Consider the following 10,699-nt stretch of genomic DNA (forward strand, 5'->3'; position numbering starts at 1 on the left):
GTGGGCAAAGCAGAGAAAGGCAAGGCAACCTTTCCCCTTATGATGTCATAAGGAGCAAGATTCCAGCTCAGCCCAATTGAGGTTTCATTTTCTCAAAGGATACCCAGGAATCTTTTTACACCTATCACCATTTCTAGCCATTGGGGGACCATAGGCAGGCTGGGGGGCCGCATATTATTGTTAACAAACCCAGAAAGTGACATTTTCATGCCATGGGCCCTTTAAGAAAAAATACAATTTAAAAGTGTTTCTTCAATGAGTTCTGCTCTTCCTCAGGTGATGGACAAATACGGAGAGTTCTACGGCCATGACCGCATCAGTGAGCTGCTGGGAATGGACAAGGCTGCCCTGGACTTCAGTGACTCTCACAAAAAGAGAAAGCCCAGGAGAGACAGCTCACTGGCGGCTGTGTGAGTATTTTGTGTGTGTGTGTATGGGTGGATGTGTGGGGGTGTGTGGAGACAAATATCTATTGATTCTTTATTGTACACTACTTGATTTGAATGAATTGGCTAATTAACCAATAACTTGATTAACACCTAGATTTAATTCATTCAAATTACTAAACACATAAAGCCGTATGTTGTTGTGGCAATAACCCAACTGCATGCATTAAACTATCAATTTAATTTAGAGAGTGCTTCTGTTACGGCATTAAAAACACAGACGATAAAAAAACACGGAAGGTGATGTGCTAAGCATAACGTGCTCCGTAATGTTAACAATATCCATAGCAGTCTGTGGCGGACTGGCTATAGTTATCAGATATTGACCAGGACAGACTCAGACCCAGTCAAAGTTAAGTCACGTCTATATTTTAAAATTATTTCTTTAATATGATAAAAAGGCAGTATTTTTTATGCTTTTCAGGTTAAAAGTCAAAGTTGTTATTCTGGTTCTAAAGCAGTGTGCAAAGGCAGAATACCAGACGGAAATAAAATGCTGACAGATAGATTTGTTTTTCCTTGGTTTTGTTGGGATGAATAATTCCCAACAGTCTGATCAGGACACACTTGAAATTGGAATGGGAATTGATGCTGCTAGGTTTTACTAGCAGAACCTTCATTAATCCTGAAAGCTCAGGGCCAAAGGTCCTCTGGTCACATGGTGTCAGACATGATGGTCCTCTGTGAGCCTCTTCTCCCTCTGTTATCAGGCTGAACTCCATTGATGTCAAGTACCAGATCTGGAAGCTGGGCGTTGTATTCACAGACAATGTGAGTATTTAGTCAATCCTCATCTGGCTCTATTGTGGGGATTTGCTGCAGAATTTCCCCTCCACAAATAACAGGGTTTCCAAAAACAATTTCTTCATTGGAATTTTAAGAATTTAAATAATATCATGATGTCCACTGTAATTCCATGGGTGCAAATACAATAAATAAAAATACTGTTTGTGGATGATGATAATATGCAAAACTGTGGCATTATTTGCCGTCTTTGCAGCCATTTTCTGAATTTTTATTCAAATTAACCACACTATCACTACGTTATACTATATTGTCTAACACTGACTTATTGAATAAGGATTCAGCTATTTTTGGTGTGGTTTCTAGCAGAAAGGGGAATATTTAGTGAATTATGTGTTTATTACCTGTGCGTGGACAACAACACATTCTAAAATAGTTGGCAACCCTGTTTTCATGGAGATGGATGCTGTGTGAGGGGAGGGGCTGTGCGCTACGTATGTGTGTGTTTAGAGTGACAGAGACACAGAGGAGAGCGGGGAAAAGAAATGCAGCTTAACAGATGAATGTTTTATATAGCGTTAAAAAAGACTAATAACGAAATGCAATGTGTGACGTCCTGTGGTGATTGTGTGGCACACCGCCACATATTAGTCTGTGTGTTGGAAACACTGCAGTAATATATTCAAAAATATAGTTAATATCTAATCAGTGCAGGGCTTACTACATGTTATCTGTCTCACTATTGTCTCATTATGAGAAGATAGGGTCCAGTTAATATCCCAGTCTAATACTGGGATTATTAAAAGTCACTTCATATGACATTTCATGAATGGAGACATTAACCTTCAAAAAAGCCATAAAGTGAACATTGATATCCACAGTTGTCCATGCGTATCTGTATTAGTCATTAGCTTGACTAACAACTCTCTCTCCGTCGCTCCCTGCAGTCCTTCCTGTATCTGGCCTGGTACATGACCATGTCCATCCTTGGTCACTATAACAACTTCTTCTTTGCTGCCCATCTCCTCGACATCGCCATGGGCTTCAAGACTCTCCGTACCATCCTGTCCTCAGTCACACACAATGGAAAGCAGGTAAACACTACTGTACTTACTCCGCTACAGTCAACATAAATACAACTGCACACATATTTCCGCATTTGCACGCTTCTACACAAACATATACTTGCAACTACTGTGAGTAATGCCTAGGATTGGGTACCATTTACCTTTTTTCTGGTACATCACCAGTACCTGGAATTTGTTTCCGGTGCTCAACGGTACCTTTTTCTGGTATTTTCCCTCTGCAGTAAGAAAAAGGAATTTCAATTGTAAAAATAATTCCAAACATATTTATCATATATACTTATAACATTTTGTTATTTATTTAGAACGCTTTACACTAAAATAAAACCCCTCCCTCTCTCCTCCAAAACCCGTACCTATAAACTATCTTATAATATAATAATAATAATTATTATTATTATTCATTTCTTATACTGCACTGTATCTTTCGTTATTGTATTTGTATCATATTCTGTTTCAGCCCTCTCTTTTAAACGACTTTTTTGTGTTTTATGTAAAGCGTTTTAAATTGCCTTGAGATGTGCTATGTAATTACAGTTGCCTTGAAATGCCCCAACTGACTAAGTGCATTGAACAAATTAACGATGTGATGGATGTGCCAGAATTTAGTGAAATTAAATGAAGGAAAAACTGAGGTGGTTGTTTTTGGAGCAAAAGAGGAACGATTAAAAGTCTGCGCTCAGCTTCAAACAACAATGTTAAAAACTACAGAAAAAAGCCAGAAATCTTGGTATAGTCATGGACCCTTTCAACTGTTTTTGTGTAAAGCACTTTGAATTGCCCTGTTGCTAAAATCTGCTATACAAATAAAGCTGCCTTGCCTTGCCTTACAACAGCAGCCTGTCCGTCAGTAAATAGGGCATAGTGAACACAGTGGTGCCTGCCTGTTACAGAGGAAGCCTGACGTTAACCAGACTGTGACAGCTTTCTCCTCGCCGTTATATACTCTGTCTGCATGGAGTTTTGAAAGGTGTAACGACACTAGCAACCCATTGCATTGTTGTGACCCACTGGGACATTAACAAAGTCAAAGTTGTTTCGATCCGTCCGCAGCACAGCTGTGTTGTGTGTGTGTGTGTGTGTGTGTGTGTGTGTGTGTGTGTGTGTGTGTGTGTGTGTGTGTGTGTGTGTGTGTGTGTGTGTGTGTGTGTGTGTGTGTGTGTGTGTGTGTGTGTGTGTGTGTGTGTGTGTGTGTGTGTGTGTGTGTGCTATGCTCTCATCAACATGCAGAGAGGACAGGTATGCTTGTGGTTATGCACTCTGGGGTTCCGAAATTTGACACTTTGATACCATGCATACTAATACCTCTGCCAAAGCATTTCAATTTATCTTAAGAAACCATGAGCCAAATTAAATATGGAAAAAGTTGCAGCTGACATTTCACTTGTCAATTCTCTTGACAAAATATTTTTTTGCAGTACTTCCAGGCATATGTTATCAAACCTTCACAAAAGAGAGTGATAAACTGCGTTCTTTTTACAGACATCATTTTAGTATAGGACAGTAATAGGGAGTTTTGAACTTCCCAAAATGACACCAACACAGAAATAATACACTTGTCCTGATATACCGATCAACCATTAGACATAACGTTTCGTGCAGTATTTTAGAGACCAGTATATACAAATCCTGACTGATATTTTTCCTCTTGAGTTGTTTTCTGTGTATCCAGACTGCCTTGTATCACAGCAACCCGGTCTCTTCTGTCTTCCAGCTGGTATTAACTGTTGGCCTGTTAGCAGTGGTGGTGTACCTCTACACTGTAGTGGCCTTCAACTTCTTCAGGAAGTTCTACAACAAGAGTGAAGATGGAGAACTGCCAGACATGAAGTGTGACGACATGTTGACAGTAAGTATGATAATTGAAAAGCTTTAAGGTGCCGCAGTGTAGTCAGACACATTCTTAACCTATTGTGCTTTTCTGTAGAACAGTAAATACAGTTGACGTGGTTACAATGGCTTAGATATATTTTATATTAGTATTATATTTTGGTTACAATGTTACACAGCTCTGTTTACACTCATGCTCATAGATCTAGACACCAAAACATGTTCCTTTCCAAGGCAACGTGGCTCCGTCGTGACAATTGCAATTGGTTTAAAGAAATGTCAGATAAGCCAGAGTATGTTTTTTTCCCATCCCAGAATGCTGTGTGGACTAGCCAGACCCTCCTCCGCAGCGCTGTGGAGGAAGTTCTGGCATTGCGAGACTACCCTTAAATGAATGTAATTATGCACTAGAACGTAATTTTGCTACTTATTACCGACATATTTGTTACTACACAGTAAAATAACTAGTTTCCCTTCGGGAGGGTAGAAGACACAAAATCATTGGTCAATCTAATGCCAATCAAGCTAATGTGCGGTTTGGGCGGGACCCAACACACGCTTCAGGAATGTGCGTGAGCAGAACACACAAACTGCACACCAACAACTTTGTTAGTCTGTGTTCAATGTGTACATAGTGACAACATTTTACATGGGGACGGGAAAAAATACCTGATTTAACATAAGCGTAGGGATGAGGTTATCTAGTGCTGGGCAATATATTGTGATATGAGACTTAGATTGGGGATATCCTAACATCATGATATAAGTGTTAAATAAGTGTTGCCTTTTTCTGGTTTTAAACGCTGCATTGCAGTTGTACCTTGATGTACTTTTCTGAATTTCCTAGACTGTTCTTGCTGTTCTATTATTTGCCTTTTCCCCACTTGGACAACATGTCGACATTACTAATGATTATTGATCTGAAATCTAAGTGTGAAGAGGTTTTGTTGAAACTCCAATTGTCAACTCTAAAATATCACCGCAATATTGATATCAAGGTATTTGGTCAAGAATATCGTGATATCTGATTTCCTACCTATCGCCCAGCCCTAAGGTTAACATTTAACGAATGAGCTTGAAATTAATGACGTATGTGGATGATGGGTGGGTTGGTGTATGTTGTGTTTCAGCAAGTAACTGTAAGATGTGGGGACATTGGGCAACGGAGGTGTAGGTGGCATTAGTAAGAGCCAGTAGCTTGGGAAATAAAGCTGATGTGGAACAAAAGCTATACTGGGAGCTGAGACAGGTCATTTCTGGTAACTTTTCAAGCAAATGAGCTGAAACTAAAATCTGCACTTTACTTTTGTTAAAATATCTTTTTTTGGTCACCTGCGTGGTTGAGTATTGTTATGTATGCATGGTCCCACTTGATTCAGTATCTCTTCACTTCTGTTCTGGCTGCTAATGTCAGTAAAGCCTGTCTCATTGAAATTAGGAAGTATCCTTAAGGAGTCTTACTGTAAAGAGGGTCCAGCTCCATTTATGGACAGAAAGTCATGGGTCAGAGCTTTTAGTCTGACGTTCTTCACCCTCAGGCTCTGTGTGCAGTTCAGCTGAGCTGCTGAAGATTACATGCTCATTTCTGTAAGTTTCTTTTCCAGGCATCTGTTAGCTTTTTAGGAATTGGATAGGAATAATGAATTTTATGCAACCAATCTGGGGTGATATCATAACGCAAGCTCAATTTAATGCTCTCTGTGTACAGTTACAGTGATGATCTTGGATAAAGGGATCTGGAATGTAAAATCGATACAGTTTTATGATGCTGGAGCAGGTTGGCTACTGTAGCAAAATAAGCCACCATTGTGATTTATCCTGGCTAAACGTGAACCAGTTCTTTGGTACAGCAAAGTGATACTGAAGTTCATTTGATGCCACAGGCCAAATGATAGTAACAGTGAGAGCAGGTTTGTTGTGTGTTTTTAAACTTTGGTGGTGTAACTCTTTACATTTAGACTAAAGAGGTTTTAATGCATTTCAAGCCTACCATATGCTATAAGACTTTGAAAAGACTAAAGTCTGACAACATGTCACGTCTTTCTATTTTTTAAAGATTGTTTTTTGGGCCATTTTAGGCCTTTAATGACAGGACAGCTGAAGAAGTGAAAGGGGATAAAGGGTGGAATGACATGCAGCAAAGGGGCGCAACTCAGAGTTGAACCCAGGCCCACTGGATCGAGGAGTAAACCTCTATACTGTGTATGGGCGCCCGCTCTACCAACTGAGCTCTCCAGGCACCCCGCCATCTCACATCTAACGTTAAAGACTGTCCTAATATGTAAAGACTGGAGGATCAAAGATTGCAAGATAACAACTACATTTGTTTTTTAAAATGTAATGTTTAACACTAGCCTGAGCTGGTAACTAGGGAAAGTTTGCTGATTTTCTTTTCTGCTGTACGTGCAGATGAATATCTCCAGTATCTGAAGGTCTGTGTTCATCCTCTGGTAAAACTCCCGTTGGATGACCCGCTTCAGAAGGGTTGAAAATCAGCAACAAAAAAATGTAAAAGATTTTTTTTGGGCCTTTAATCGACAGGATAACTTGAGGAAAGGGGAGTGAGAGGAGGGCCGACGCGCAGCAAGGGCCACGGGTCGGATTTGAACCCGGGCCGCTGCCAACGCCTCAGTCTACATGGGGCGCACACTCCACAGAGTGAGCTAGAGGTTGCCCCAGCCACTTTCCCTTTTTAGCGTTTAGCTTAACATTGCCATTGCAACCAAAAACAAAACGGTCTCTCGCCAGTTTGCTTGTTGCTGTGGGAGCGCACATATTGGTTGTTGACAATGTTCACATGATTTAACTTCACTACCAAGACTTAATATTTAGAATAGTACCAAACACGTTTGATTTTGTCAGAACGTCAAGACAGGAAGACTAGGTCTGAGTTTTATGACCACCTTACACAAAACGATTGAAACAAGGGAGCCCGGCCAACTTTACCAAGACTCTCAGGATTTCATTCCGATTTTGGAAATTAGTCCACGACAGTGGAATCGAATGAAAATCATAAGGTTGGCATTAGCCTAAAAGGTATAATTGGGTATGAAGTCTTAACATGTGTCATATAAGTCAAACATCCAGGAGAAGCTTGTCTGTGGTGGTGGCAGGAAACGGGTAAAGACACAGTGAATTACTGCTGTGATGAGGCTGTTTCCTGCTGGCAAGTCATCTGAAAGAAATACTATATAAGGGCTCTATGGTGTGTTTTTTCCGGGGGGTGGGAGGGGGCCTTCTGTCACCCGGAAATTTCAGGACACACTCTAATCCCCTATTGTCAGTCACCCATAACATTCCATAGAGCTCTGCTGTTTCCTATTAAGGGGCCACGGGTGGCAGTTCTACTGGTCTGCAGAGGGTTGACAGGGGCTTAGTGGGATAAGGAGATAAACTGACGAAGGGCCACTGCCCCTGGCAGGTTTTTGCTCTTTCCTCTCCTCCCTTAATAAATCTCTTACAATAACACTCACAGCAGGATGAGATGATCTGAGCTGATTGCTTCTTTTCTTTTCACTTGTTCCTCTCTTAGCCTTCATCTTTCTCTCAGTAGTGGGGTTTTCCCATCTATTTCTCTCCCTCTCTCTCTCCTTTAGCTCAGTTCTTCTCTGCATCTTGTTCACTATACATACATCTTTCAAGTCTTTCTCTTCCCAGGTTTCCGATGAACACAGACTCATTCTTTCTTTTACCTTGATTGTTGTTTTTGTACTTTATTGCTCAACTTATGATGGTCATACTACAAATGTTATTTGTGTAAACACATATAGAACAGAAGCAATTTCAGTTTGTCAGTTTCAGTCAAAGGTTCTGGGACATGGACCATATGAGTCATAACACATTGGTTTAGGTATTTTCAGGAGTGATTTTTTTAGTTTTGGCCTTTTGACTTCATGAGCTTTTCCAAATTAATGACTGGATTAGAAGGGTATAACTGCAAAGACGAAGAGCTGCTGACTATATGAGATTCTATTTCCTTCTTTTTTATCTTTTATTGAAGGTAAATACATAATTATCAAAATGTTCTTTAATTGGTCCCATTTCTTTGTCCCTAGATATTACTGTAATTTGGTGCAAAAGTGATCCCCATTTAAAAATCCAGCACGTTACATTTCTCTCTTTCTCTCTCTTCCTGTGTGTCTCTCGCCCTTTCTCCCAGTGCTACATGTTTCACATGTATGTGGGCGTTAGAGCAGGTGGAGGGATTGGTGACCAGATTGAGGACCCGGCAGGCGACGAGTATGAGATCTACCGCATCATATTTGACATCACCTTCTTCTTCTTTGTCATTGTCATCCTTCTGGCCATCATCCAGGGTGAGAGATCCAACACGCATGCACGTGCGTGCACACACACACACACACACACACACACACACCTGTCCTCTCTGTATGTTGATGAGAGCAGAGCTCCGAGACACGCACACGCACACACACACGCACACACACACACACACACACACACACACACGATTATGTGTGTCTGTTGAAAGACCAAACGGAATGGGCTTTTGTGTGAGGAATGTTCCCACATCAGGATGGCCTGAAATCTGGGACTTTTGTTGAGTCAGCTGCTGAACGATGAGCTTTGATGCTGGAAGATGGAAGTTAAAAGACATAAAAAAGATGCTCCTTTTATAACGATGTTCACCTTTGCCTCCGCATTGTCCGTCTTTTTGCAGCAACATTGTGACCTCATAACCATCAATTGAGGGCATATGATCAGGAAATTAAAATTTTGTAACACACTTTAAGAATCAACAAGCCATGCAGTCATTGCAAAAAACACATTGAGGTTGAGTGGATTGTTGCGCTTATTCACTGACCATATGACTCTAATTAAAATATAAGTATTTTTAATTCATACTCTTGGATAAGTTATCCAGTTTCAAAATGTATGCTGGCATTGTCTGGGCATGGGGCCTGTAATCAATAATTAGTAATTTCCAATTAGAATGACCTTATGAAACAAACCGATCACCATTGTTTTGTAGTCCATATCCCATCATTTATTGGCTCAACCTCTGTGGGTTGGGCAGGGGTCAGTGCATCTTTTGGTCATTTGATTTTTCTTGCATAAACAGGTATTAAAAAACAACAAAAGAGTCATTTCATTTTTGTTGTATAATACAAAATTTGAAATTAATAGGGTTTTTTTTCCCATTCATTGTCAAAAGGTAGTAAAGGTAATTTGAAGTATGCTTTAATTATCATTTCCTATTTCATATAATAAACAAGATTGCCTGTTTTTTCTTATTCTGGTACCAGATGTAATTTTCAAGGCAACAGTGCCGTAGTACCAGTGTTGCTTTCAGCCCCGGCTATAATGACTTTGGAAACCTATCCACTGATAATGCTTGGGGGGGACTTTTATCACATTTATTTATAACCCTCTACCAGACTTTCAGTTCCCGTCTCGAGAGCTGGCGTTACCCGCACTAGCTAAGCTGGGAATCACATGAATCTGCCACACTTATGTTTAATGTTTAATGTGCATAAAGAAGCCAAGAAAAGATGATAAAATCTCCAAAAGGCATCAAATGACAGATTAGACATTGATGTCAACCTCAAGGTTTTAAATTTATTGAATCCATTTTTCCTTCAACGTCAAAGTGAAAGATTTTTTTTCACAAAATATTTTTAATTCTGTTTCTGTTTCTTTGTTGCTGTTAAAAAGGTATGTAAATCCTGAATATCGTGCTTTACTATACTGAAGCCACAATCATGTTCATACTAGTATAATATAATAATAACTTTTACTTCTAATAATTAATTACATTTTTTTATCAGATCATTACTTTTGGTTCTTAGTACAGTCCTTGATATTCTAACAGGTGATATTAACTTCTACCAGAGTCATTTTCTAGTAAAGAAACTTTTACTTGAAGTATTACTTTCAACTCTTTTATACAAGATTGCACTTAGACTGATGCCAGTGAACCATTGTGCATAATGGCACACCAAAACAACTAAATGGAATGCAGCCATGTGTTTTTCTGCTCTTGACATATTTTGGGCCTATATTGTCTTTTTGTTTTGTTGTTAATATTCCAATATTACCTGGCGCTTACATCGGTCAAATATGATAATTCAAGCTTCACATTTCATATTCTAATCTCTGGAATGGTATTTTTTTAATTAGGCTGCATTTCTTTGTTTCGAATAAACCCAAATAAAGCTGCGATCATTATCATAATACGATAATAATATGTAGGGCTGGGTGGTACATTGACTTTTTAAGATACGTACAGTATATTGACAGATTTTCACGCAAGATATGAGATGAGACCATACCGTTTATATCGATATAGTTTGATGTTACATTGAACTGATGTTCCCGCTGGTAATTTTCTGTTAATGGAGCCTCTAAATACTCCGAAGATCGGTAGTTAGCACCTCAGTTCTATGAGTCAGTGAGACAGCGTCTGGACTTGGGCGAGACATAAAAGGGCTGGTTGCATCTCACATGTGACTTTGACTTACAAAAGAACCTTTTGCTCACTTCATAGAAATTCCTGATATATATATATATATATACAGTGGGTACGGAAAGTATTCAGACCCCTTTAAATTTTTCACTCTTTGTTTCATTGCA

The 10,699-nt window shown here is 39.6% G+C and overlaps 1 protein-coding gene across 6 annotated transcripts in view; it reads left to right on the forward strand.

The window, feature by feature from the left end:
- ryr2a (ryanodine receptor 2a (cardiac)) overlaps positions 1–10,699 on the forward strand; it is a 167,779-nt gene that overhangs the window by 152,075 nt on the left and 5,005 nt on the right. For all 6 annotated transcript variants that reach the window (XM_034859532.1, XM_034859531.1, XM_034859530.1 and 3 more), the window contains 5 exons: positions 277–410; positions 1,157–1,217; positions 2,138–2,284; positions 3,990–4,124; positions 8,265–8,421. In XM_034859532.1, coding sequence (XP_034715423.1) covers positions 277–410; positions 1,157–1,217; positions 2,138–2,284; positions 3,990–4,124; positions 8,265–8,421 — 634 coding nt within the window. The remainder of the gene's footprint in view (positions 1–276; positions 411–1,156; positions 1,218–2,137; positions 2,285–3,989; positions 4,125–8,264; positions 8,422–10,699) is intronic.

The sequence above is a fragment of the Etheostoma cragini genome, chromosome 21, assembly GCF_013103735.1.
Source record: "Etheostoma cragini isolate CJK2018 chromosome 21, CSU_Ecrag_1.0, whole genome shotgun sequence".
Classification (NCBI taxonomy): Eukaryota; Metazoa; Chordata; class Actinopteri; order Perciformes; family Percidae; genus Etheostoma; species Etheostoma cragini.